Genomic DNA, 27,516 nt, shown 5'->3' on the forward strand with positions numbered 1-27,516 from the left:
ATACTGTGAAGATAAATCAGGGAAATAACTGCCTTCTCCATCTTAAAGGTATAAACATTAAGAAGGGAGAGGAATTGTCTAGGGTGGTCCAATGGAGTATTTTCAGGGGCTGTGAAGAAGATATTAAGCTGAAATAATGGGCATTGTCCTAATAGTGGTGATCTATCAGGCTAGAATAGACTCCTGAGGGCTGGAATAGACTCCCAGAAATGGTGGAAGCTCAAATGCTTGAATCATCTGAAGCAAGACTAGTCTCAGGAATAGAAAATATATTGCAGAGACATTCCTAAACTAGCCAGGCTTGGACAAGGATGAGCTAATGACCTTTTCATTTCTAACTTGTAGGATTCTTGTAATAAACAATGGCTAAGGAACAGCTTGGGGGTGGGGCTGTAATGTAAACAAATGTGTTTAACAAGGCCTCTTTGCTTTCAGATGCGCGAGTTGAGGCATGAGAATCTGGTGGCCGTCTTTGGTATATGCACTGAAATTCCAAATATCTGTATTATTACAGAGTACTGCAAGAAAGGAAGCCTGAAGGTGAGAATACCAGCATCATTTACATCAATAGCCTTCGGGTTGACTTGTAAGAGAGCTTGCAAAGGAGCTGTTCTGAGCTCTTGCCAGGTCAGCAAGGACTGATTTTTCCTCCTTTTTGTTTGTTAGCTCTTTTTGCTGCCTACTCTTGCTCTGTTGATATCAGGACTTTATTGGCATCTAATAGCTACGACTTCAAGTGCATGTGTCCCTTCCTACTCCTATGAGTCTTCATTGCTTTAGTGCTCAGTTCTTTCTTATGTGCAACCATTTTGTGAATACCAGGTATGAGAAGCAGAGTAGCACCCTGGAGAAAATAAAAAACCAGAGACATTACGCCACAGAGGCAGTGAGTATTAGGACATCTTATTTACCAAAAAACATCTTATTTACTCAGCTTATTGTGTAATAAAGCTCTACAGAATTTGTATGTAAATATTGAATCAAGTTTGTAATTACCACTTGCCCAATAGTGATATGTACAGACTCAGCAACTGCTGGTTTGGAGACCCGTACACATGTATTAGGAAATAAGTTTTCGTTTCCAATAAACGTTCACAGAGCAAATAGTTCAGTTCCATGTGCTCACTGCATCTCCATCTGATGAGATTCAGTCCAATGTCATTTTGAACGTTTTTGTTTTTCAGGACATTTTAAGGAACTCTGATATTGGATTGGATTGGATATTCAAATGCTCTTTTGCCTATGATATAGTCAATGTGAGTATGACATTGAGTTGTTTTCTAATAGAAAACCTTATTAAAAAAGTTATGGAGCCTAGAAATGCTTATTGCTCTGGACTTTGAACATGTCAGAAACAAAAATGAGAATAATCACTATCCCGTTGGAGCCAGATGGAAGTGCTGGGTTTGCATTTGATAGAGGGTTGAGGAAGTTGTAATTGCAAATTACCCTTATTTTATTTCAGAGTAACAGCCATGTTAGTCTGTATTCGCAAAAAGAAAAGGAGTACTTGTGGCACCTTAGAGACTAACCAATTTATTTGAGCATGAGCTTTCGTGAGCTACAGCTCACTTCATCGGATGCATACCGGGCATGGTCTCTAAGGTGCCACAAGTACTCCTTTCCTTATTTTATTGCGTGTATTTATTTTATTAATTTGGGAGTTCTGTTGCAGTGACCTATGCTTACACCATTAAACAAACCCCAAATTAAACATTTATTACACATAGGGGAAAAAAAGGGGGGGGGGGAGACAGTTAAAAATAAAACATAAAAAGTTTTAAAGTTTTGAGAAAATTGTTTGACGTTGTAAACTCTTCAGGACTGGACCAGCCATTCAAAAAGAACTAGATAAGTTCATGGAGGATAGGTACATCAATGGTTACTAGCCAGGATGGACAGGGATGGTGTCCCTAGCCTCTGTTTGCCAGAAGCTGGGAATGGGTGATGGAATGGATCACTTGATAATTACCTGTTCTGTTCATTCCCTCTGGGACACCTGGCACTGGCCGCTGTCAGAAGACAGGATACCGGGCTAGATGGACCTTTGGTCTGACCCAATATGGCCGGTCTTATGTATTCACTATGTACAACACTGAGCACAAAGGAAGCCTAATCTGGTTGAGGCTTCTAGACAGTACTGCAATATGAACAATAGTAATAAATAATACACAAAACCATTATTTTAACATGTTTCTCTTCTCATTTGTACAGAATTGTTTTCCAAAAGTAAAAATTCTTGCTTGAAAATTTATAGGTGCTACTAAATGAGGGGCGGGGTGGGAGGGAATTCAATGTTGAGTTGCAGCTCTTACCATTCTGATTTTGTTGTTAAAGTCTGATTCTGGTTTGTGTGTGTTATTAAGACACAAGATGGGAGTGAGGAGAAAGGGGGAAAGATTACCAAATGATACAGAAGGTTGCTTCTTTTTCGGATGCTTGTTGGTCATTTACTTGAAGACCTGTAGTGCGTGGCCCATGACTCACGTAGCCATTTTGTAAGCTGGCTTTATTCACCTGGCCCTGGCAAATATTTAGCTACATTCCTTTGTCTGGTTTGTGGAAGTGAGGGAACTGTCCCCTTGCTGGGGTGCTCATGATCCCAAGGCGGGCAGGAAAGAGTATGGCTATGCTGCCACATCCAAAGGAATAGGCCACACCATTCTAGTCATGAATTTTCTTCTTCAATAAGGAATGAATGAAAAGTGCTAAATAAAATGATTTGTTTGTGTGACAGCAGTGTAAAAAGGCCTCTCTGGATTGGGGCTCCATTGTATTAGGTACTATACAAACACACAGTAGGAATAAGTGCCTTCCCTGAAGAATTTGTAATCTAAAGTTTTGGTCCAATGATTAGGGCATAAGTCTGGGAGGTAGGAGAGACAGGTTCATTTCCTATCTCTGTCACAGACTCTCTTATATGATCTTGGGCAAGACACCTAGACCTAGATTTTTAAAGGTGTTGTGGTGCTCAGTGTCACAATATCTAACTGATTAGGAATCTGTCTTGTTTTCAAAAGTGATTTAGTCACTTAAGAGTCCTACAATGGTATTTAGGCTCTAAGCACCTAACCCCCTTTGAAAACAAGACAGGTTCCTAAACCAGCTGGGCATTGCAATGCTGAGTGCCACAGGCCCAGATTTTTACAGGTATTTAGGCATTAAGTCTCTGTTTCTCAGTGCCCCATCCATATAGGGATAATAGTACTTCTTTACCTCACAAGGGTGTTAGGATAAATACGATAAAGAATGTGAGGTGCTCACATACTGTTGTGATGGGGAGTGTCACATTTCAGAGCAACCGCACCTGTATTTCTCTTCAGTGGTCCAGCAAGGGCACCCACTGTCAGGTTTCCAGCTCCCATGCCCATGACCTCTCTTGGTCGGAGAGAGGAGTCTCACTCTTGCCTGACTGGGGTATTTCCAGCCTGCACAGTCCCATGACTATACAGTATTATTCCCAGCAGAGACAGACTGCCCAAGCAGGCCTGCTTGCTTTGTCTTCAGAGACAGTTAGCAGTACGAATGCCTACAGTTATATGTTACTACACAGCTCTTTCTAAGTAAGCCTGTTTGAGCCTCAAGGCAAAAAGTATTACAGAGAAAACATATTAAAATCAATACGAGACCCTACACACATGCTAACCAGCTTACCAGAGATCACCCCAGCCCTAACATGGGCTCTGGTAAGGACAGTCCTTCACTACTCCGTCCAAGCAGGGGGGCTGGAACAATTTTGATAGTGGGGGTGCTGAGAGCCATTGAACCAAATTATGGTATATGATGGAAACCACTTCCAGCCAGGGGGTGCGACAACGCCCCTCGTTCCAGCACCTCTGTGCCCAAGGGGTTTCCTTGCGGTACCAAGCTCATCACAGCTTCAGCTCAGAACAAGCATGCATTCTTTTGGGGCTGAGCCCTTAGCAAGCCAAGTTCCTCCAATCCTTCTCTAAGAATTGGGGCTCTTCTTAGAGCAGGGGTCCTGTCTATTTGCTTTATCAGAAATGGTGTCCTGAGCCTGTCTGAAAACAGGCTACTTAACCAAAAATCTTTTCTTTGTCTGTTGGCCCCTGAAGGATCCAGTTTGAACTAATATAGGTGGACCCCACCAGATGGTTTCAATAACCAGAGGAACTACATTATCATCCCCTAGAGGAGTTACAAACAATTCCACAGTAACACCGTTGCATTTTTAATACAATGGACCCCAAAAGTATCAAACAAAACTCCATAAGGTTTAACTTAATTCAGGAAAGTTTATCTTCATTCCATCAGGTTTGTCCAGGGTATTGCATGATATTGTCAGTCTGTCACAGGGACCATATTAAGTACCCAAGCTCTCTAGGTAGACAGGTCAGAGATTCCATGTGGGCAAAGGGATTTGTCCATATGGAAATAATATCCAGGATTGGGGCCTAACGTAAGACCAGATGCCCTAGGTGAATGGAGGGAATGAGGACAATAGCAGCAGTGATAGGAGAAAGTGGCTCTCCAGACGAAGTATGGGCATAACTAGTAGGTTTCTGGATGGGTTTGACCAAAGCAGACCATTGCTACAGATAGCTTGGACAATGTAATGGAAAAAAGACTTGCATAGATACAATGAGATTTAGGGATGGTGTTTCTGATGAGAACCAGCTGAGCCAAGAGCTGGTTACACTTGCTGTTTGTTGCATTGACAGCCAAAACTAGATCCCGCCATTCCATTGGTGGTATTTTATTCTGCCTGGTGCTTCTGTAGCCACCATTCTATAGTCACCCTGTTCCTGTTTTTGTAGGGGATGTTGTTTCTTCACAGAAGCCCATTGAACTCCCATGGAAATCTGAAACCTACTAACTGTTTGGTGGATAGTCGCATGCAAGTGAAACTGTGTGGATTTGGGCTATGGGAGTTTAAGTATGGAACGAAATACAGAGTAATTACTGAGAAAAATACCAACTATGCAGGTAAGAGGATTATACAAGAATTACAAGCACGAGAGATGCAACAAAACAACGATTCATGGATTCCTCTAGCGGATGCTTTTCTTCATAATGGTCTTCACACGGATTTTATCTACAACACCTCTTTGAATATTGGTGATTGGAACACAGCTTTTGGAAATTACAGAGGGTTTTTTTTATTCCAGTAATGCTGCATATGGATGAGGAAATAGCAGCAAATAATGCATATGATCAGTTTTTGTCTCTATTTTGCTCAATAATTGTCTCTGAGCAGCTTATGATTTTCTCCAATTTATTTGTTGTTTGAAAATGTTTGTTGAATAATTTTGGTGAATAATTCTTGGTCTGTAGCTGGGGATGAATTAAGGCATAAATGCTACAGACATTTGTCAATGTTGATAAACGCAAAGTAATGGACACTGGAAAACATAATCCCAACTATACATATAAAAAGATGGGGTCTAAATTATCTGTTACCATTCAAGAAAGAGATTTTGGAGTCATTGTGCATAGTTCTCTGAAAACATCCACTCAATATGCAGTGGCAGTCAAAAAAGCTAACAGAATGTTGGGAACCATTAAGAAAGGGATAGATAAGACAGAAAATATCATATTGCCTCTATATAAAACCATGGTATGCCCACATCTTGAATACTGTGTGCAGATGTGGTCACCCCATCTCAAAAAAAAAAAAAAAGAAAAGAAAAAGATATATTGGAATTGGAAGAGGTTCAGAAAAGGGCAACAAAAATTATTAGGGGTATGGAACAGCTTCTGTATGAGGAGAGATTAATTAGATTGGGACTCTTCAGCTTGGAAAAAAAGACAACTAAGGTGGGATATGATTGAGGTCTATAAAATCATAACTGGTGTGGAGAAAGTAAATAAGGAAGTGTTGTTTTACACCTCATAACATGAAAACTAGGGATAATTAATAGGCAGCAGGTTTAAAACAAACAAAAGGAAGTATTTCTTCACACAACGCATGGTCAACCTATGGAACTCCTTGCCAGAGGATGTTGTGAAGCCCAAGACTATAACAGGGTTCGCAAAAGAACCAGACAAATTCATGGAGGATAGGTCCATCAATGGCTATTAGACAGGATGGATGGGCATGGTATCCCTAGCCTCTGTTTGCCAGAAGCTGGGAATGGGTGACAGGGGATAGATCACTTGATGAGGCCCTGTTCTATTCATTCCCTCTGGGCACCTGGCATTGGCCACTGACAGAAGACAGGATACTGGGCAGGATACAAATCTTTGGTCTGACACGGTATGGCCGTTCTTATGTTCTTCTAGACCTGTGCCTAGAGCCCCAGCTTCTGGAATCATTTGATTACAGGAAAATCGCTGCCTTTATTTATAAAAAAAGAAAAGAAAAAAAACCCAACCCAATTCTAGCCTTTATAGTTGCAAAGAAAAGCTTGAAAATGTGACTCAAATGCAACTGATGTAGTGAAGTCTGCCAGAGTCTCCAGGTGGCTGAAACAATCGCTCTGAGATGTGTTAACAGCCCCATGCATCCGAATAGGGTGCTTATTCCAAGGGCCACAGCTGTGAGGAGTCATGCCAATACCACCATCTAATATCTTTCGAGGCACAGTTTTATTTCACAGATGTAGGCTAACAAATCCCAAAATAGTTCTTCAGCCCACTCTGGGCTACAGCTCCCAGGGGATTTCCACCTTTGCCTTACTCAGACTGTGGGGCTCCAGGGCCTGTGGCAAGATCCTTCTGTGCTCTTTTAACAGAGCTCCACCTCCCCTGGCTTTCTTCCTGGAGCCCCCCACTTCCCAGTGTGTTCCCACTGCCTTGCCTCCTGGAGGGCTCTGGCAGCCTTTCCCAGGGAACTTCCTGCTGCTCCTGTCCCCCCTGCTTCCAGACAGCCTGGCTCTTTATGGCTGCAGGTGCTGCTCTCCCCTCCTTGGCTGAACTGGGAGACCCTGTTCTAGCACAAGGGAGCTAGGTCTGCTTCATTTATGCACACTGTGACCCTGACAGACGACTCCACATGTGGGCCTACCCCTCCCAGCTGCTGGGAGGCCACTCTGCTTTTTATCTCTATTCTCCCAAAGGGGATCTTACTGCCACTTCTGGGGTGGGGAGGAAGGAGTGCCCTTGCTGCTGGCTACCAGGCAGTGGTGTTGTGTGGATGAATGAGTGCCTGTAAGCAGCAGAGAAATCCTCAGTTTGATGGCACTATAAAAGCACAAACCATCCCATAGCGTGATTAGGATTTTAAAAGGCTGTCTAGCCTCTTCTTTGCCAATGATGAGTTTGACCCAGCTGGAGCACAGGCTTCTTTGCTGTTTCCTATTTTGCCTTGTAGATCTCTATTGGACAGCCCCAGAACTGCTCAGGATGGGGGAATTTCCATTCCATGGGACTCAAAAGGGGGATGTCTACAGTTTTGCTATAATAATGAGGGAACTGATTTATAACAATGAGGATGGTCCGTTCCAAGACCTGAACAAGGAAGCAGAAGGTAGAATTTGTTCCTCACATTTCCAGATGATCTTCCCTCTGTGAGCACCTTTTTGTATCCTGGAGTTACCCTAAATGTAGCATGTCTTCACTGCAAATAAAATGTGTTTTAAAATTCAGATTTGCTGTGACCCATGTTAGCTAACTGCGGTTAAAATAGCAGTGAAGACACAGCTAATTCAGGTTAGCAGGTAGTTCAACCCCAGACTCCTGTACAGGCTTTAACCTGCACTGCCATCTCTTCTGTGTTAGTTTAACCCAGATTAGCCAGAGCGGGTTAGCTGCTCTGAGTTAGGAACACACCTTTAATTTGCAGAGTAGATGCACCCTTTGGAAGCAAAAGACTTTTTGTACATTGAACATTATGAATGAGTATAGGCAGATAATTGTGTCACTTAACTATCTGCTTGCTAAGGATAGACACCTTTGGTCTTTGGAAAGTCACACAGGCTTAACTGCCTATATATTTTAAATGATTTTGCAATTTTACCTAATAAATCATAAGAATTTAGAACTTAATCCGAGCAAGTGCTCCATGCTGGTTTCCTAACCCTGTACTGATTTCCTGTCACTATTTCTCATTGCTTCCCACTTTATAAGAAAAACAACAACAACTGTGGCTTTATGTTTAGTGTTGCTTCAAATCCAGCAGCAGCTGTCTTCTCCCACAAACTCCTATAGTCCACAGATAGTATCTCCTTGAGGTGCATTGCTCATAGGAAAACCTCTCTCTCTTGTTTGACCTTCTATTGATCTGAATAAATTCCACGCTGTCTATTCTGTTCAGATAATAGGGCTCTATGCTCCTTTTTATCTGACTTTATGTGCAAATTAAATGCATCACAGCAAAGTGAAGTATAGTAATTGCTCAGCTGAACATAGTACCAATGAAAACACCACACCATTCACATGCTGGAGCTACTCAGCAGCCTGCAGTAATACGGCATGTACCTAGTTACTCTGAAATCCCTGTCTCTGAGTGGAGAAAGCATTCATCTATAGAGACAGATTTAGCCTGTAGCTTTGGAGGAACAATTTCCCCCAGCGCTCCAGGGCATGTGAACACTGCACCTGGGGGATGGTACAAAAGGCTTCCTTCTTTGAAACTGGCCAGCTGCATGGGTTGCATAGAAGAAGCAGACCCTAAGCTCGTCCAGGTGAAAGACTGATTTGCTCTGACCATTATGTTAGGTGCATAAGAGAAAAGGAAGCTCCATGCATGCTGTTTTTCCTCCTCCTCTGACTTCTGCATTAAGGACTAGGACAATTTGCTCCAAAGTTAGGGATATTAAAATAATGAATAGACTCAAATCCTGATTGATCACATTTGCTAAATACAGAGATAATAAACCATCTCAGGGACCCAACTGTGCCTGTCCCACTGCGGCCATCCCTGTCAACAGAGAAATGCAATGAAAGGATCATTGCAATGCTTAGAACTTGTTGGGATGAAGATCCAGGGAGAAGGCCAATGTTCTCCTCTGTGAAGAGAGAGTTAAGAGATGCAACCCCCGAAGGGTGAGTCTCTCTTACCTGTCTGAGAATGATACCAGATATACATTGTGCTTTTCATCCAGCATGCTCCCAAAGTGTTTTATAGATGGCATCCATTATGTATGGATTACTCACACACTGCTGAAATGCAGCTGCATCAGAGATAGGATGTAGCAGCTGTTTAACAGCCCACAGCACCACTGCAGGATAGTTTAGAACAGGAAGATAAAGAGTTAGATTTTCCCAATATCTCACCTTTCTGACTATAAGGATAATAAAGATCTGGCATAGGCTTCCAAGAGAGGCTTTGGAATCCTGTCACAGGAAGTTGGACAAACACCTGTCAGGGACGGTTTAGATTACTTGGTCATTTCTCATCACAAAGGGCTGGTCTAGATGATCTCTCAAAGCCCTTCCAGTCCTACATTTCTGTGATGGTATGAATAATGTCCACCTGAAACCACAGTTGAGGGGTGGGGTGGGGGGTTAAATGGATGTAGTTAACTTGAAATCTAGTCAGTTTTTAGAAGAGAGTTTAAATTTATTTCCAAGTACTGTAGCTCCTCCCTGTCAATGTTTGCATTTTTGCAATGACATTTTTCCTAATGGTGAAATGTTTTTCTTTCCTCTCTTGAGTGAAAGACCCACAGGGTGGAAACTGTGGGCTATACAGGAGGAATCATGAAACTAATGATAGGCAGAGTACTGCCAAAGTAGACTGAAAAAAACAGGCATTTTATGCTCTAATCTTTTTCACTTACAGTGTCTTAAGTGTTACCAGTAATAAGTATGTAAAAAACCAATCGGACAAAAATATATTTAAATTGATCATATTTTTAAGTAGTCAGTATGTAATTGTCCACAGCAGAATGTGGCCGGGATGCCAGGCTACCACTTTGAGTCTTGTAAGGGACTTTGGTTTGAGGTTGTCCCTTCTGGCAGCACAGTGCTCCCAAAGACTATGCGGGGGCATTGGGTCAGTACTAATACTATCTGCAGGTTGTCTAGTCTCCATGGATTGCTCTTATCCAAGTTAAATGATGAGATCTGATGAAAGGCCCATAGTGGGGAGTAGCCAAGTATCAGAAGTCATTTCTGCCCCATGGACTCTAGATGCTAGAGGGGATCTTTGATGGAAATGGAAGTGGAATCCATTTCCATCAAAGATCCCCTCTAGCATCTAGAGCATCAATATTTTGTATTACTTAGTGCTATTATGTAAATTAAAAGCAATATTTGTTTGAACAATTCAATTAGCCACATCAGCATCTTGGATAACATGGTAAACAAACTGGAAAAGTATGCCAATCACTTGGAGGATGTGGTGGAAGAAAGGACAGCCCAGCTGGTGGCAGAGAAGAAAAAGACGGATACACTTTTGTCAGCAATGTTGCCCAGGTAATCAAACTGCTTTTGTATTTTCATAAGTTTGTCGACAATAGAATTTGGTGCAAGACAGAGCCTTTCCTACTCAGTGCGTCTTGGAATGCTTTGCAAAGTACTGGAGTCACTGAACCACTGGTAGTACAGTGTCTCCTGAAGCTGAATGTGGCAATCACATGCTCAACAGCTTTGGACAAAAGGTCTCATTCTATTGAAAAACTTGTGCATTGTAGCCTTGGGTTCTAACTAATGAATGGTAATTAAGCAATTAATTAGTATTATTCGTTATATTGTGATAGAGCCTAGAAGCTCCAGTCAGGGACCAGGAGCCCATTGTGCTAGGTGCTGTACAAACATAAAAAAAAAAGACTGTTCCTCCAAATTGCTGACAGTCTAAGACAAAGGACTACTGCTGGGTACACCAAACATGAGGAGCAGAAGGAAACAATCAGACTGAACTGTTCAACAGAAGTTGTGGTCTCAGCGCGCCAGCTTCCTTAATCCTTGACAAATATTTTGTAGGTATAGCCTGAATCCATGCTAGGCAGCATCATTTTAAAATGCATTTAATGCCGTCAACTTCTTTTTGCTCCACTGACCTTCACTCTCCCACACCTCTCTGGCAAGTGGCCACTTTTCTCTGTTGCACCCTCTTCCCCTCCAGTAGATGCTTTATTTTGGGGACCTTTTGCCAAAGTGGAAGCTGGTGTAAATCCAGATTGAATCTGGTTTGGGGATCTTTAAGGCAGCCTTCAAAGTGCTTTAAATAGGCCATTTGGTGTATTTCCCAAACACGCAGGACGTTAAGGCCAAATGGATTTATTCTGAGGTGGAGGGAGAGAGCGAGCAAGCAAACAAACATGAAGGAAATGATTGCTTTCTCCTCCTGTCCCAGCTTCGTCAGAGAGCAGCTCATTGCTGGGAAATCCGTGGAGCCTGAGAGTTTTGATTCCGTGACCATCTTCTTCTCAGATATTGTTGGGTTCACCAGTTTGTGTTCTCTCAGCAACCCCCTGCATGTGGTTAATCTCCTGAATGACCTGTACAGCCTGTTCGATAACATCATTAAAACGTACGACGTATACAAGGTGAGACATGCCGCTTCTCAGGCAGCACAGTTGCTGGGCCCAGTGCTGCAAGCAGTGTGTTTGCAGAACTTCCATCAAAATCAAGGGAAGTTTCCTGGAGAGAGAGCACTCACAGAGTCAGGCCCCCTCTCTGTAGTCACTTGCATCCAAAACCAGTAATATCACTGACTTGCTGCTGTTCCAGTTGTTGATGGTTGAGTGCAGTCAGTGGCAGAAACATGACTAGAATGTAGAAGATCTTAACTCCCGGTTTTAAGCTTAGTTCACTAGTTTGCACTGTCTCTAATATTGGCTATTATTTGCCCTGTGCCCCAGACACGTAACGTGCTGCCTAAGTGCTTTGTTTTCCTTGCTACAGGTTGAAACAATTGGAGATGCCTACATGGTTGCCAGTGGCCTTCCCATCCCCAATGGAATGAAGCACGTTGAGGAAATTGCTACAATGTCTTTGCACTTCCTTAGTGCAATGATCCATTTCAAGATAGGGCACATGCCCAATGAGAAGCTGAAGCTGCGGATTGGCATTAACACAGGTAAGTAGCATGAGTCTCATCTGCTTCCGATACTGAGATTTGTTCTCGGTCTATACAAATTGAGCCACAAGTAGATAATTCACATGTTTGCATGAATTCGTAATTCACCTCAGGATGAGTCAAGCATCAGGCTAAGATGAGACTGGAGAGTGTTTTTTAAGGGGGCTTATTCTCCGGTACTAATTCAGCCAAAATTCCCCTCGATTCAGCCAAAATTCCCCTCCCCACCTTAATTTGGATTTTTGCCTGAGTAAAGACTAGAGAACTGGTGGCCAAATGTTAGGTTTAATCTTGGGTATGGGTATGGGGTTCATCCTTAATTCACTGTAGCACATATTGAGCAGTTACCGCATGAGATAAGGAGTTAGAAATTCTGGATTCTCTTTATACCTCGGCCGTGATTTGCTGTCTGACCGTGGCTACTTACGGAACTGCTCTGTACCCTCAGTTTCCCCATCAGCAAGCTGGCAATATTAACATTCAGTATCCTCACGGGGTGCGGGGGAGATTAATTAGTTTCTATTTTTAAGCGCTTGGAGATCCTTGGTTGAAAGGTTCTATAAAGGTGTAGAACGTTAATATCAGACATTCAGAAGTGCGTACAGTGCTCTTTCCTGTGTTTGTAAATCACTGTGTAAATGTAAAATGTTTACATAGCACTGTACAACGATTATACTGTAGTCATGTTGGGCTTCTGCTTTAGTACCCATCTAAGGAATGACACCTCCATTCTCAGCTGGTGCTTTCCATTTCCTATCCAAGTAATACCGGCACAGCTTGGCGTCTACGCTGACAGAAGCTCAGTGCAGCATATACCAGCAAGATCATTTAGACGTGCATTTCAGTGGTCGGACTCTTCCTGAAAAGATAATGCATGTATCCAAGGTCATCTCACAAATACTGGCCTAAAACTATAACGTTACCTGCCATTGGAGTGAATGTGATCTAATTTCTACAGCTGGGCAAAATTTTTCGGATGAATAGTTTATTTGCTGAAAAATGCAGTTTCAGACAACATGAAACTTATTCAAAAATTTGACGCAAATGTGTGAAAAAGTTTCATCTGCAAAAATGGAAGAGGAGGCCACGTCCCCTATAACTTTTTAGCCCAGTGTGTGTAGGGCAGTCACCAGAGATGTGGGAGGCCTAGGTTCTCAAATTGACAGAGGTCAGGAAGAAATCTCCCTTATGGGCAGATTATTACACAACTGCCTGCTGCTATAGAACGTTTTGAAACTTTCTCTGAAGCATCTGGTACGGTTGGAGTCAGGATGTTGTTGTAGATGGACCACGGATCTCCTCTAGTATGACAATATCTATGTTCCTTTCTGAGGGTGTTTCAGTGACAACTGCAAACTTTTGAGAAATAATTGTCTGAATGTTTTGATCTTCATACATGTCTCAGTTCTAATAACACAACTAAGCATTTCTATGCTGTTTTAATAATCCCTAGCTCTTTTCCCTCCATTGATCATAAAGAGCCTTAGAAAAGAGGTCAGTATTATTATCCCCATTTTGCAGATGCGTAGCGAGATTAAGTGATTAGTCCAAGGTCACCCAGCGGGCCCCTGGCAGAGCTAGAAATTGTATGCATATTAGTTTTTACAGCAACAGTCAGACGAGCTAGGGATTATTGCCATGTTCGCAGAAACATAGACAATAAGTCATGAGTTGCGCAAGTCAAGAATGGAAGTTGGTATCAAAACTGGGATTAGAATTTAGGAGTTGCCCATGCCCATGCTTGGAGACAATGACACTCCTTCATTTAAACTCCTTCTCCAGTGCCTAGTTTGGAGCCCCAGTGTGGGGCAGAGTTGCTTTGCATAACACCTTCTGTCTTGATAGCTTCATGGTTTGTGCTTTCTTTTTTGTACTTTAGGACCTGTTGTTGCAGGAGTGGTGGGAATCACAATGCCACGGTACTGCCTGTTTGGAGACACTGTTAATATGGCATCAAGAATGGAAAGTACCAGTTTGCGTAGGTACCATTTTCGAGGAGTTTGCAGTCATCCTGCATGGAATTTTTTTTAACCACAAACAGAGGCAGTGTTACACTTAACCCATTGTTAATTGACATTTTTTTGTGTCAAACGTTTGCCATGCAATGCTCTGATAATCCAGTTTGATGAACCCTGAGGGTTTCTTACATCTGAGATCATTGTTGTCAGATAACAACAACTAGTTCTGACAAAGCGCTTTTCATCAGCAGATCTCAGAGCGCTTTACAAAGGAGGTCAGGATCATTATCCTTATTTTACTGTGGGGGAAAGTGAGGGACAGAGAGGTGAAGTGACTTGCCCAAGCTCACTCAACTGGCCTGTGCCAGAGCCAGGAATAGAACCCAGGTCTCTGGAGTCCCAGTTCATGGCTCTGTCCGTTGCTATCCACAGTGACAATGTTTCACGTTTCATAACCAGCTGGGATGTCCAATCTTTGAAGAACGTAAAATGAACATGGTGCTTTGTGTGTGTGTTACTGCCCTCAGACACACATGGCTGTGCATCATAGACCCTATACTGCTACATGGAGAGGTCTTTGCTTGCTCATTTATTTCTCTGCTGATGCCATGAAGCTCTGAATGACCATATTGTGCAGCGTAGTGACAACTGTGAAGACCTAGATAGCCATGGATGTTACGATACCAAATATTAAAAGAGAAAGTTTGAGGTTTATATAATAAATACCATGCTTTTGCCCTGGGGACCGTTTCTGTCACGTGACTTCATTTTAAATGGAGTCAGACTAAAGCCTGAATCTTAATTACAAACCCTTCTGAACAGGAGGAAAGATTTGGGCCAAAAATGAAACACAACCTTTAGGAAGATAAACGTTAAGTTCTAAACAGATTGATCCTGCCCCTTTAACTGGTTAATCCTCCCCAGTCAGCCAGTCATATACATTTATAAAATAAGTAAATAGATTTATTTTGCTGTAGCTCTCCGAATCCATGTCTCCGCAACCACTGCTAATGCCTTGCAATCCATCGGTGGGTATGACCTACAAGAAAGAGGGACCATAACAGTAAAGGTATGAACATTAAGAGTGCAGAAGGGAGCCTATCATGCCAAGTAGGTAGGTCTAATATCCTAGACAGCATATGGAGGAATTTTCGAACTCGTACAATGTATGCAGAACATATGCTTTCCTGGGTATGAACTAATGTTAATGCATCAGTGTAAAAACAAAACAACAAACATGTAGAGGTGTTCATAGGGTAACCAGACAGCAAATGTGAAAAATTGGGACGGGGATGGGGGCTCATAGGAGCCTATATAAGAAAAAGACCCCAAAATCAGGACTGTCCCTATAAAATCAGAACATCTGGTCACCCTAAGTGTTCAGTACTATGGTGTGACTGAAATCAGACACTTCCATCATTTTGTATATGATAACCGTCTGCCTAACATAGGACAGTGCTTTGCAAACTAGAATTAAGCATTCCAGAAAAACAGGACTCAATGCTGTGAAGTCTTTGTGCTTCCACAGCCCTTTCAGCATCTGACATCCTTGGATCCTGTGCATGGTTTTTACCTTGTCATGCTCTATGTTGATATTATTATTCTTTATTGCTTATGTTGCTGGAGTGCCTTGAGGCCCCAATAAGGGACCGTGGCCTCATCATGCTAGCCACTGTGCCAAAGTATAATCAAGAGTTGCTTCCTGCTCCAAAGACCTTACAGTTAGAGCTTGCCAGAAGTTTTCTGATGGAACAGTTTCATTGGAAAATACCCATTTCTCAAACCTGAAATATTTGAGAAAAATGGTTTGAGTTCCAGCGTCTATGGCTCTGGGTCAGTTCTGCTATGCAGACTGCCTTGGGGCCAGGGACCCTGGGCTTCCAAGTGGGCTACCTTACGACCCAGCTGGTCAGGGAATCTGGAAGGCCTGGGGTCTCCTGCCCCAGAGCAGTCCAGGCAGGTGCTGACTGAAATTGACATTCGTGTCAATTTCATGAGCACAGTAGGAATTTCAGTCAGTAGCAGTCATGGTTTCAGGCAGGGCTGGTCTTAGAGGTGGGAAGTCAGGACATCTGCCCTGAGCACCGATATTGAGGGGCACTGGATCATTGTACTTGGGGGTGCCAAATCCCTGGAGGCAGGGAGGGAGTTGGTTTGATTTTTTTTGTTTTGTTTTTTGTTTTTGTTTTTTTTATTGCACCTTTTAAGTATGGGGAACACCAAAAATATTTTCCGTCCTGGGTGACAGAACACCTAGGGGTGGCCATGGTTCCAGGGAGCCTATTTCATTTTGAAAATGCTACGTGTCGATGTTTCTAAAACAATTTTTTCCCCAAGATTTCCAGTTTGGGGGAAACTGAAAAATTTGGAACAAAACTAAATTCTGAAATACCAAATTATCCCACAATCCAGACATTTCTAGTTTGGGCCAGCTCTACTTTCAAGCAATGCATTTCTTCTCCCCCCCCCCCCCGATTCCTTTGTACAACTCCACTTTCACTTCTTTCTGTTGTCAGGGCAAAGGAGAGCAAAGAACGTTTTGGTTAAAAGGAAAAGCTGGCTTTGACTTGTCTCTCCCAGAGTTCAGTGACAATTTGTGAGGCTGTTTAAAGGAAACATTGCAGGTAAGAAAGTGATTAGATTTCTGTAGGGAAGGGTGTTAAATCCATATGCTGATAATTGCAGTTATACAGTTCAAGGACTGGAGGAGTGATCTAACATGTGGGTCTACTGAAGCTACTAGCTGTGGCTTTGCCTCTTAGGAGGTATGTTTGTGCTGCAGTTGGGAGCATGCCTCCCCGTCCAGATAGACGGGCATGCACTAGTTCTGCTTGAGCTAGCAAGCTAAGAATACCAGCACATCCCGGGCTAGACACCAGAGTACAAGCCCACCTGAACCCCTAGGTCCGTACTCGGGTGGCTAGCCCGTGCTACGCTGTCCACACTGCTAGTTTTAGCATGCTGCCTTGAGCAAAGCAAGTGTTTGTCTGTCTGCTTCGGGAGACATGCAGTGCAGAAGTATCCTTATTGAAATATACGAGATTTTGGAGTGATTAACCTGACTCCTCGGGTGGTTTAAATCAGTGTTGCACCATTGACTGCAGTGGAATTATGCTGTTCTGCATCACCTCAGGATCTGAACCTATTGTGTGTTATCCAAATACTCTAGTTCCGGCATGACAGTCTGAGTTCAACAGAGGCCTGGCGGGATAATGGCATTGTGGTTCATGAGGATTGTGAATAACAATTCCTGGGCTATGAGATGGGATTATCACTTACAATAACATTTTCAAGCCACACTGTTTTGGTTGTTAAATCTGAAAACAGCAGGTTATTCCTTGCCCATTAACTCCTAGACTCAATTGAAACTCAATCCACTTGGGATCTATGCTGGCATAGAAGTGTAACCAACTGTTTAGTGTGTGTTACGCAGCCCACCGCCACATGGCCAATCCACATAGCATCTGAGTCTCTTAAAGCTCCCAATTATAAGACAGTACTTAAACTCAAGATGTAAAGGTTTTGGAGCTCCCTGGCTCAATCCCTGGTCATGACCAAAATGGCAGTTGTCACAGGTGCACATGAAGAACTCTCCATTCATGCCAATGGGATGTTCTCCTTTAAAAGCAATGGTAGGATATGACCTTTGGTACATAAGAAATAGAGGGAATTAAACTAGTCTTTGCACCACGTTATAGCATATTCACTGGGTAAAATTCAATTCTGTCATAAACAGATGACATAAGTAAGATCTATAGTACAGGACAGGACAAGGAGTAATGGTCTCAAGTTGCAGTGGGGGAGGTTTAGGTTAGATATTAGGAAAAACTTTTTCACTAGGAGGGTGGTGAAACACTGGAATGCGTTGTCTAGGGAGGTGGTGGAATCTCCTTCCTTAGAAGTTTTTAAGGTCAGGCTTGACAAAGCCCTGGCTGGGATGATTTAATTGGGGATTGGTCCTGCTTTTGAGCAGGGGGTTGGACTAGATGACCTCCTGAGGTCCCTTCCAACCCTGATATTCTATGATTCTGTGATTCTATATGAGCAATTCATTTGGTCTACAGTCTTTCCCAATATGAGGACTATTTGGCTTGTTGCATTAAAACCTTGGCAAATCCTATCTCTACCCACAGGAGATGCCCTTTCAAAGCAGATGAAGTTTTGTATCTTCCTATTTATGTTCCTTTACTAGTTGATTAGAAGACAAGACAGAGAGTGTGTTGCAATCCTATGCAGCGTAGTCTTTAAGAAGGGAGAGAAACATTTTCACCATTTGTAAGCTGATGATGCATTAATATGCATAGCCCACCAAAAACATCCTGGAAACAGAAAGCATGTTATGCATTTTGAAAGCTTTATATAATTAGGAAGCAAAAAGATCAGGAAACATTTGCACCGCTGTGCTGTGGCACATCAAGAATTTGGAGACTGGCATTTTTCTTCTCAAGATATTTTTGCCTTTTGGTTGAGATGTAAAACCCAAAGGGCCAGATTTTCTGGTCTGCAAAGGCCCTTTTGTGTTGCGCCGATGGCTGCAAGTGACCGTAAAACTAGAGAGTGCCAGTGGAGAATCCGCCCTGTTCAGGAGAATTCTCTACTGGTGTACGCCAGCGTCCCCCTCCTACCCAGAGTAAGGGGAATGAGAGAATGTGGGTGAGATGGGGCAGGGAAGAGCTCTGCTACACCCAATCCTCTTCTGGTGTAGGCCCATTATACCACGTACAGGCAGCCCTGAAATGGGGGAGCCATTGCAGCTGTTAATCTCCATGATAGCTGAGTACAGCTCAGGGAATGAAGAATTAGGACCAGCTTAAATTCCTAGGCTAGGTGGCTATGCACTGATATGCCACATTCAAACCAAGAACGCACTGAGGTGAAATAATTCTTATAATGTGTTAAGAGCCCAGTCCTGAAGTGCTCATGTGGCCAAACCTTTCTTAACTTCAATGAACAAAACTCCCACACCCAGACTGCAGAATTGGGGCTACAGGTTTTGAATCCATTTGTAAAACATTTTGGGATCCTTCTGAAAGAAAGTCACTGTCACAAGATGGGCTGGCCCTTTGAGGGATTTGGACCCAGCCCCACCTGTGCCTTGTCCTCAGGACCCTGGTGATGAGTTTGGGCTTCAGCCAATGGTTGGGTCTGGTGACCAGGCATCATGTGATGGTAGCCCGTTGGCAGGGCTTCTGATAAGAGAGAGCCTGCTCCCTCAGAGAAAGGGAGGCCAGGAGCAAAGACAGACCTGGGAGAGGGCTCTCCAGACAAACCCAGAGGGGACCTGGCAGAGGTGCCCTGCTCAAAGGGATGCGGGGAGCTGAGAGAGAGAGAGCTGAGGTCCGAACCTCTGATATAAAGGAATCTGGGGAGAGAGGCCTGCAGGGATCTAGGGGGAGATACCAAGGAAAAGGGCTTCCCTCATCACTGAAGGGAAAAGGCCTGGCTGGAGCAACCTGCAGTTAGCAGCAGGAGCAGAAACCTTAAGAGATGTAACAGCTGTAAAAGGAAGAGGCTTGAGGAAACACGAGGCAGGAGAAGCTGGGTTTTTGGAAAGAAGCCCAGCGAGAGGCTTAAGAAACTGGAGTGGGGAGACAGGAGAAAGACTTGTTTTAGCTGCTACTATACTTGTTGCTTTTTTATAATTGTGATGATGTCTTAATAAACCCAGACCCCAAGAAGGGGTAGTATTAGACTCGCTGGGCACAGTTTTTGAGAAACTCAAGAAGGGGAAACTGAGTCAGCAGCAGGGTCCCATGCTGGATCAGGCCTGACCCTGTTACAGTCACCCATATAAAGGAAGTCCTCATCTCCTCTGCATTGAAAATTGAATCATATTGTGCCACTTCTCCCTGAGGTTCTTGACACTTTGGATCACCATCACCTTCTTGTTGCAGTAGGAGGATCTCGTTGCTGGGACTATTGAACACAATACAAACTGAGGCCATTTGACTGCCACATGGAATGAATGGAAGACTAATATCATCGTTCAAACACTGCACTGATGAATGCGGAAATCTTCAGAACTAGACAAATATCTTTCTTCCCCACCAACCACAGCAGACCCCCGTCTTCTCCTGTCTTGGAAGGTGATCTCTTGTAGAAGCTAAATAGATTGTTGTGAACAAAATGGGCTAAAATCTCTTGCAACCAGCCACATTCCAGAATGAACCCTCAGATACTAGCAATGTAAATAGCAATAAGTTGGAAATTAACAACCATGAACAATATGGAGATGAGCAAAATGAAGGTTAAGTGCAGTTTCCCTTCTCTGCATTACAGGCCCCATTAAATAATGTTTCAGGTCTTTCCCTTGTAGGTCAGAACGCTCCTGGATTCCCTGGGAATAGCAGCTGGGTCACCACTGCAGCCTGTACGTGCTGCTCCAGACTGGTTGAGTTGCCCCCTTTGGGATGGGGACTGATTTGGCTGAAACCCCCTAAGGAGTTGTATACCCAGTCACAAGCCCAAACCCAAATCACTTCTGAACTTTGGGGAACAACCGATCCACATTTGGATCAGGATCCAAACTTCGTAGCTTGTGTTATGACCACATGCAGCTAGTTGCATGGGCTAAATCAGGAGCGGTGTAATATCAGCTGGGAGGTTTGGCACTTAGACGCTTGGTTCCACAACGGGCAGGGACTATGGGAATTCTGTGACACACTCAGCTCCTGGGAACACATGGGTGCGAGACTCACCGTGGTGCAAAATAACAGCTGCTGTATCATCAGTAGCAGCGCTAATGAACCTATCAAGGGAGCTCAGTTCAGGCTTCCTACGCAAGAGTTGTGGAACCAGACAATCTGATACAGGAATAGATAACCAACATGGACATAAGAACCTGCCTTTGGTGAAGGTGCAGGGTAGACCCAGAGCCAATACTGTCTAACCTTCACATTTCATGACATGAGCATGTTAATCCCTTCTGGCATGGACAGGCGGAAAGCTTTAGGCAAGAAAGCAGCTGGGAGGAGTTGCTAATGTTAGGGGAGGTGAGCAAATAAAGAATGAAAAAAGCCACGTGAAACTTTTGTGGAGTCAAGATGCTCTGTGAATCTCTGAAACGTTCAACAGGATCTGCTGGGGTCTAGGAAATATCTCAAAGCAGTAAAATCTCATTGACATGTCTTCTCGTGGGCAGTTTTACTGATAGGAACAGGCCTAAGTGAGGAAAGCCATCCACCTAATGTAAACCCAACCTAGCTAGAACAATTTGGCTGGAGACTGTGCACTCTAGGCTCAAAAGGCTAAATACAGTCGGATCTGATACTATTATCTCAGCGGTCGTCATAGTGGATTCTGCTTGTCACTTATTTTAGCTAATAGGAATCCTTGCTTTAAGCTACTTATAAATTAAACTACCTATATTAGATGCCTTACACCTATTTACGCAAATAGTGCCCAGAGTGAGAGAGAACCTATACAGAATTTGAGAATTGTAGACATACAGCATCATCTCTGAATACTCTAGCAAGGAAAAAGGAGGACAATAAGTTTGAAAGGTATTTTACTGGAATTATTTCAGGGTTTCCCCCCGGCATTAGCTTTAGCGGTGTTGACTTTCATGTGCTGCCATAGTTTATGTAATAGGTTAACACAGAAATGGTATGTTAGTTTTTTTACAGTGGTTAAGTACTATATGTGCAACGTCAAATGAATTATTAACAACTATTGTTATTAATTCTATAATTCTGGTAGCACCTAGAGGCCTCAACCAGGGCATGGGGCCTCACTGTGGTGGTGCTGTGTATGATTACATAGTTCATGACTGCCCCTGCCCCAAAGAGTCAGACAAGATGTATCAAACGGGTGCAGCTGGGAGGGAGTGGGAAGGAAGAATGGAGGAACCATAACAGAATATTATAGCATCAGTAGCAATGATCCCAATAAATGAAATGGAAAAAAGGCAAGCACATTAAAATGGTAGCTTGAAAAGAATGCAGCTATTAGAGGAATTTAGCAGGGTTCAAAGAGGGGCAGCATGGTTACTTAGCTAACAAAGAACAGACAGAGGTAGGATAGTTAATGCAAAGTGCATTGGAAAGGAGATAGAACCAGATGCCTTGGGCTTTAAACCAAACTTGATTCGGGATTAGGATAAAACTGGCATGTGAGGCAGATTACCCCATCTCTCTGCCACAAGGCTTTTTGCACTTTTGTGTGAAGCATCTGGTCCTAGCCACTGTTGGAGACAGGATACTGGACTAGGTGGATCTCAGATCTGATCCAGTCTGGTATTGTCTATGTTCTTGTTTTAGTCATGTTCTATGTTCTGTACTGTACTGTATGTATAGATATGTGTAGTGCCGGCACTGGGATTAATGGGGGCAAATAAAAACTGATTATACCTAGTGTATTCATTTTAGTCTCTTTTATCATAAATACATAAAAGTTTGATGGAAAGACCTGTTAGATCCTCCATCCAGCTCCTTGCTCACTGGAAGAATGTTCCTTTCTGGACATTTTCAAGTGTTTTGTCCAATCTGGTTTCAAATGTGTCAACCAATGGACCTTCCATCACTTCCCATAAGACACCATTCTACAGCTCAACACATCTCGCTCCTGGGAAATGGTCATGTCTCCCACTAGTGGGAATCCCCAGAGGTGATAATTACCATCCACCTACTGACAGCTCAGAATTGTTGTTACTATTATAATTTGTATTGTGATAGTATCTTGGGGCCCCAACGGAGATCAGGGCCCCATTGTACGAGATGCTGTTTGAACACTGTAGTCATGAGGCACTTTTACAGCAGGAGTTGAACGAACCGGAGTTAGATTTGCTTGCGCTAGCTCGCTCAAAAAAAGCAACATAGCAGTATAGCCCCCCAGTTATAAGTCTGCCTGGAACCCTCCATATGTAGGAGTGGCTGGCCCCATGCTGCCCCTCCACTGATATTTCTAGTGAGCTATCTTGATCACATCTAACTTGGGTATGCCTACACGTGCTGCCGTCACACCTTCCGACTGTCTGTCCATAGTGAGAGAGAGTCCCTGCCCCAAGAAGCTTGCACTTTAAATACTTCTCTCATTCAAGGGGTGAGGATTTGTGCCTTTTGTGCTGCTGATCACGCATGTGACCCTTGCTGACAACAGTGGTGTCTGTTCGTATGGAGCCATGCTAGATTATATTGATCTGCTTCTCCACCGAGTCAGTTTTTATGGCTAACATAGGTCTAGGTAAAAGTTAATGCAACATTTCCCATTGTGTGGTGCTCAGACCCCTGCTGGACACACAGGGGCAGGGAGAGGAGGTGAGGTGCACGAGATGTGTGAGAGCTCAGTCCTGTATGGTGCTGAGCATTTGGGCCTGATCCTGAGACTTATGCACATGAATAACTTCATGACTTCAATGGGACAGCTCTTGTGCTTAAAGTGCTTCACTGGATCATGGCTGACTGCTCAGCACCTTGCAGGATCGAGTCCTTAACTGAGCTGGGGAAGTCTTTAGCAAGACCCAGTGGAAGGGGGCTACAACTGGTGGGCTTTTTGTTTGTTCGTTTGTTTCTGAAGGGGGCTCAGCTTTGGGAAGTGCTGAGTTCACATGTCCCTGTGTTTCTTACATACTAGAAACAAGCCCTGTTTCACACCACACACGTTCAAAGGGGAGAAGTGAACAGCACATGTAAGCCCTTGCTGTTCGCTTTTGTAAAATAACTGCAGAGGCTGGGAAAAGAAAGATCAGTGTCATTATTTCCCATTATTATAGAAACAAAAATCAAGCCATGTTTTATTTATTTTTCCTGTAAAACAATACAGTTCCCCCTCCACCCCCCGTTAGTAAAATAAACACTGTTTTAAGTAGTAAAGTACCGTTACAAAGTGTGTTTGGGCTGGCGGGGGAGCAGGGGAATGATTTGAGAACTGCAGCTGGGTTGTGTCTCACAGTAAAACAGCACAGATTCCAAGCAGGAAGATTAGATGACTGAGAATAGCTGCAAGGAAATCACAGAGAGCAAGGTAAGTTCTCAGCTGAAATCTTCAAACGTCTTAAATTAAATTCTGTTTAGGTTCTGATCCTGTGCCCATCACGTTGGCATCTGAGCTCCCTAAAGTGACTCGGTCCGTGTGTTAGGCTTTTGAAATGTGTTTTACAAATCCGAACAAGAATAGAAATGTTTTCATGGCATTTTTTCTAAGCATGAAAATAAGAGTGAAACTGACACTAGAAGAAAGTGCAATTGACAGGTCTAGTTTCACTGTCCAAGGTACCCTAAGTACCAAAAAAGGAAACAAACCACATAAATGTTGCAAAATAAAAATCGATATTGAAAATTCTTTCTTCTGTAGGAACTCCATTTGTTCTGAGTAGATTTACAAGTTTTTAAAAAAGCATATGGGATCGATATGGACAGTTGCTTTCTGGGATGGGCATTTTTGGTGTCTTATTTTGCTCTTTACCTGAGAAGTTGTAGTAACCGGATAAACCTCCATCTGTATAATATTAGAAAAGAGAACAATTGGATGGCATTGTTTAAAGGAAGGCAAAATCCAGCAGTATGATTGGGGGAACAGAACAGATAACATGCAGCTATATATGTCACATTTTGATAAGCATTTTCTCTCACGGCTTTAACATCTCTGTGAATTTCAAGCTGAACAGGACTAATCCTCCTTCCATCTCCAGTGCCTAATTCTCCTTTTGCTTACATTGATGTAAGTGTGCATATAGGAACAAGAGCACTGAAGTCAGTGAAGTTACACCAGGGTAAGTGAGAGGAGAATTCTCATTTACACTAAAGGCTTCTTTATACTGCTCAGGTAGCATAAAGGGGCTGTAAAGTTGGTGTTGATTTAATTGTCACCGTGGTGTAAAGGGTCCCTAGTGTAAATGAGAATTAGGCCCATAGTGTTCAAAGAATCCACACGAAAAGACTTGCACGTGAGGGCTGGATCCTACAGTCCTAAGAGTGCTAACTTCTGGGCCCTCCTCTAGGGAGAAGTAGGTATAGGTGGACATGATGGGTTTGAGCTACATTTCTCTGTGTGTGTGTGTGTGTGTGTGTGTGTGTGTGTGTGTGTGTGTTGGGATATCACTGGATGGAGCGGCAAGTGGATCCACAGTTGTGCAGATCCACCAGCCAAAGAGCCTTATCCATAGAAACACCTGAAGCACAGATTCACTGGCATACAGAAGACTTAGGGGAGATTCCCCCCCCCCCCCAACCCTCCCCTCCACACACAGTGCAACATCCCTGCCTGGAGCCCCTTAACCCAGGCTGCATGGGTATTCCAGGATTATAGTAGTTGAACTAAACGGTCGCTTTATCTATGGAGGGACTTTGGAACTGGTCCTTCTACAGCAGTTGTAGCAAAATTCAACCCTTCCAAGTAACCACCAAAGTCTAAAGATCGTTATTTAATTGCTGCTAATCTTCTCCATTCTCTGACTAGGGATAAATGTATATGGAAGCAGTACCTCTCCCTCTTACTGTCATCCCTGCTCGGAGAATGACTGACTGTTCCCATATGTGACACTTCGTAAGAGAGAGAAATTCTTTTCCAAATAGAAAACATTCACACTTACTGTGTACTGCAAATTCCGCTGCTAGAACGCCTCCGGTTTGTTCGGTGCGTCGTTTTCGTTTTTCACATGGCTCAAAAGAACAGACAGAGTCATTTATTTAAAAAAAGAAACCCTGAAGTTTTCCTTTGTTAGAAAATGAAATCTTGGTCAGTCCCTGTATTTTGCATTTTAAAATGAAACCTGATAGACTCCAATTACTAGCTCCTTGCACCCCTCCTGGGAGGGGTAGAGCAGGACCAGCTCTCATGCTTCAAAGACTATCCCTGTTACATATTTTCTGAGAATCCCAGAGTGGATTCAAATGGGCTATAGGCAGCAGTCCTTAAAAAATGACCTTCAAATTAATTTGCTGCTACTTTAAGGTGCTGAAATGACAGCTGCCATCAAAACCCATGTCTTGTATTGAACCACAGACTTGGCCAACCTGCCCTCTCTACAATAGCTTGGAGAAACCCCCTCTAGAGGGGAAAGCAGGGTTGATCCCCATGTGTTCAATACTTGGCCGCTCTGCAAGGTGGTCACTGAGGATACTGCTATGGTTATTGCCAGCTGAGATTCCTGTCCACTGGGGAGTGGCCTGAAACCACCAAATTCATTCCTCATAGACTGCCAGATACGTAGCATAATGCCTTCTGTCACTATTGGTCTTGGAACCAGTGCACTACAGCCTGAGTGATCTTGCCTGTTCCTTGGCCCTTCCAGATCACATAACTTGTTTATTTTTACACAAGCTGCACATGGTAACTTTGGTTTCCAGAAAAATACATTGCTTGTAACCCCAGAGCCACCACCTTGGTTCAAGCTTATCTGCAGCAGACAGGCTGTGGGCCTTCCTGGTCGGAATGGGCTCCACTAGTTGTTAGACTCCTGGAGCTCTTTGTGCATGCCAATGAGACAATCCCCATCCTATACCCTCAGGCTGGCTGCAGAAGATTTGTGGCAGCTGAACCATGCTCAAATAAATTGGTTAGTCTCTAAGGTGCCACAAGTCCTCCTTTTCTTTTTGCGTGATAATGGGAATACTTGGAAGTACTGCAACCACCAGCGTGGCTCTCTGTCAGGTTCCATTCCAGGCCCAGGGATTCAGGGGGCTTTGTTTGCTTTATTTTCATAAACGATTTTGTTCACTCCTGGCTCCATGTGATGATAACTGGGACACCCAGGAGGACTGGTAGGAGACTGTTTCCTGGCCTTAGTTGCATGTCATGGGTCAGGGGGACAAAAGTTTCATAGAGCGGGGTGGAAAAAACAGTGAACATTTTTGGAAAAACACTTGTGATTTTTATTTTCTTTTACCGTTTCTTTCAAAACTGGGATAATTATTTTCACTCAGCTCTATTGCTGGTGAAAAATACTGAAAAAAATTCTATACAAATCTTTCACTGAACTTTTTCCATTTAAAAAACAAAACAAAACTGAATTTGCCCCAAACCATTTAATCAAACTTGAAATGCAGACATCAGCCTACTCAATATAGGGACAGTATGTGCTGACTCCTCTTACAAGTGCATTGCTTTGGCTCCCTCTAGTGGACAGAACATAACTACACAATGAAGAAACTTCTCTTGAGAGCAAAGAAACAGACCAGACCCCCAGATTCCAAACACTTGACTGGGGGCTGTTGACCGTGAGTCTGAATTTTGTAGCTTGGGCCCATCTTTTAGCCTTAGCGGAAGGACTTACCACAGGGCAGGAAAACTTTTCACTGTCACAGACATGTGTCTCACAGTGCAGCCAGACTTTGGACAGTTTGGGGATGTTTTGGAACCGGAAAGCATTGAACTGGAAGGTGGCCCGGCTGTTTTTCCCATTTTCGTGCACTAAGATAGAGTTGTCCGTTGCGCACCTAAATTGCACATTGAAAAGTGTCATGAGAACAGACACAGCTGCAAGGTCTAACGGCCCTAGATTTCTGATGCTCTGCTTTCTTTAGCCTCCTCCGAAAAGCAGCATCAGGATACTCCCTTTGCCTGAGACTGGAGTGAGACAGGCATTCATAACGCTCTTCTTGAGCCCATCTTGATAGTCATTTTGCTTTCAGCTGCACCATTATGACATGTAGGGGAATACATGGGTTGCTTGGGTGTCAGTGAAAGCAGAATGTG

General features: G+C 43.3%; 2 protein-coding genes across 2 annotated transcripts in view; one reads left to right on the forward strand and one right to left on the reverse strand.

The window, feature by feature from the left end:
• LOC311523264 (guanylate cyclase 2G-like) overlaps nucleotides 1-22,217 on the forward strand; it is a gene marked incomplete at its 5' end in the record, with an annotated part of 48,074 nt that extends 25,857 nt beyond the window's left edge. The window contains 12 exons of the mRNA XM_084633034.1: nucleotides 436-540; nucleotides 1,101-1,256; nucleotides 4,779-4,947; nucleotides 7,274-7,429; nucleotides 8,769-8,946; nucleotides 10,180-10,320; nucleotides 11,201-11,393; nucleotides 11,752-11,926; nucleotides 13,806-13,904; nucleotides 14,862-14,953; nucleotides 16,401-16,508; nucleotides 19,779-22,217. Of these exons, the coding sequence (XP_084489160.1) occupies nucleotides 436-540; nucleotides 1,101-1,256; nucleotides 4,779-4,947; nucleotides 7,274-7,429; nucleotides 8,769-8,946; nucleotides 10,180-10,320; nucleotides 11,201-11,393; nucleotides 11,752-11,926; nucleotides 13,806-13,904; nucleotides 14,862-14,953; nucleotides 16,401-16,484 (1,548 nt within the window). The 3' untranslated portion in view covers nucleotides 16,485-16,508; nucleotides 19,779-22,217. The remainder of the gene's footprint in view (nucleotides 1-435; nucleotides 541-1,100; nucleotides 1,257-4,778; nucleotides 4,948-7,273; nucleotides 7,430-8,768; nucleotides 8,947-10,179; nucleotides 10,321-11,200; nucleotides 11,394-11,751; nucleotides 11,927-13,805; nucleotides 13,905-14,861; nucleotides 14,954-16,400; nucleotides 16,509-19,778) is intronic.
• TECTB (tectorin beta) overlaps nucleotides 14,862-27,516 on the reverse strand; it is a 35,596-nt gene continuing 22,941 nt past the window's right edge. Inside the window, exons 8-12 of the mRNA XM_084635227.1 lie at nucleotides 27,095-27,257; nucleotides 25,412-25,481; nucleotides 24,286-24,318; nucleotides 23,698-23,819; nucleotides 14,862-14,923 (exon numbers count right to left, since the gene is read on the reverse strand). Of these exons, the coding sequence (XP_084491353.1) occupies nucleotides 23,767-23,819; nucleotides 24,286-24,318; nucleotides 25,412-25,481; nucleotides 27,095-27,257 (319 nt within the window). The 3' untranslated portion in view covers nucleotides 14,862-14,923; nucleotides 23,698-23,766. The remainder of the gene's footprint in view (nucleotides 14,924-23,697; nucleotides 23,820-24,285; nucleotides 24,319-25,411; nucleotides 25,482-27,094; nucleotides 27,258-27,516) is intronic.

Source organism: Lepidochelys olivacea, assembly GCF_965140295.1.
Source record: "Lepidochelys olivacea isolate rLepOli2 genome assembly, chromosome: 7".
NCBI lineage: Eukaryota > Metazoa > Chordata > Testudines > Cheloniidae > Lepidochelys > Lepidochelys olivacea.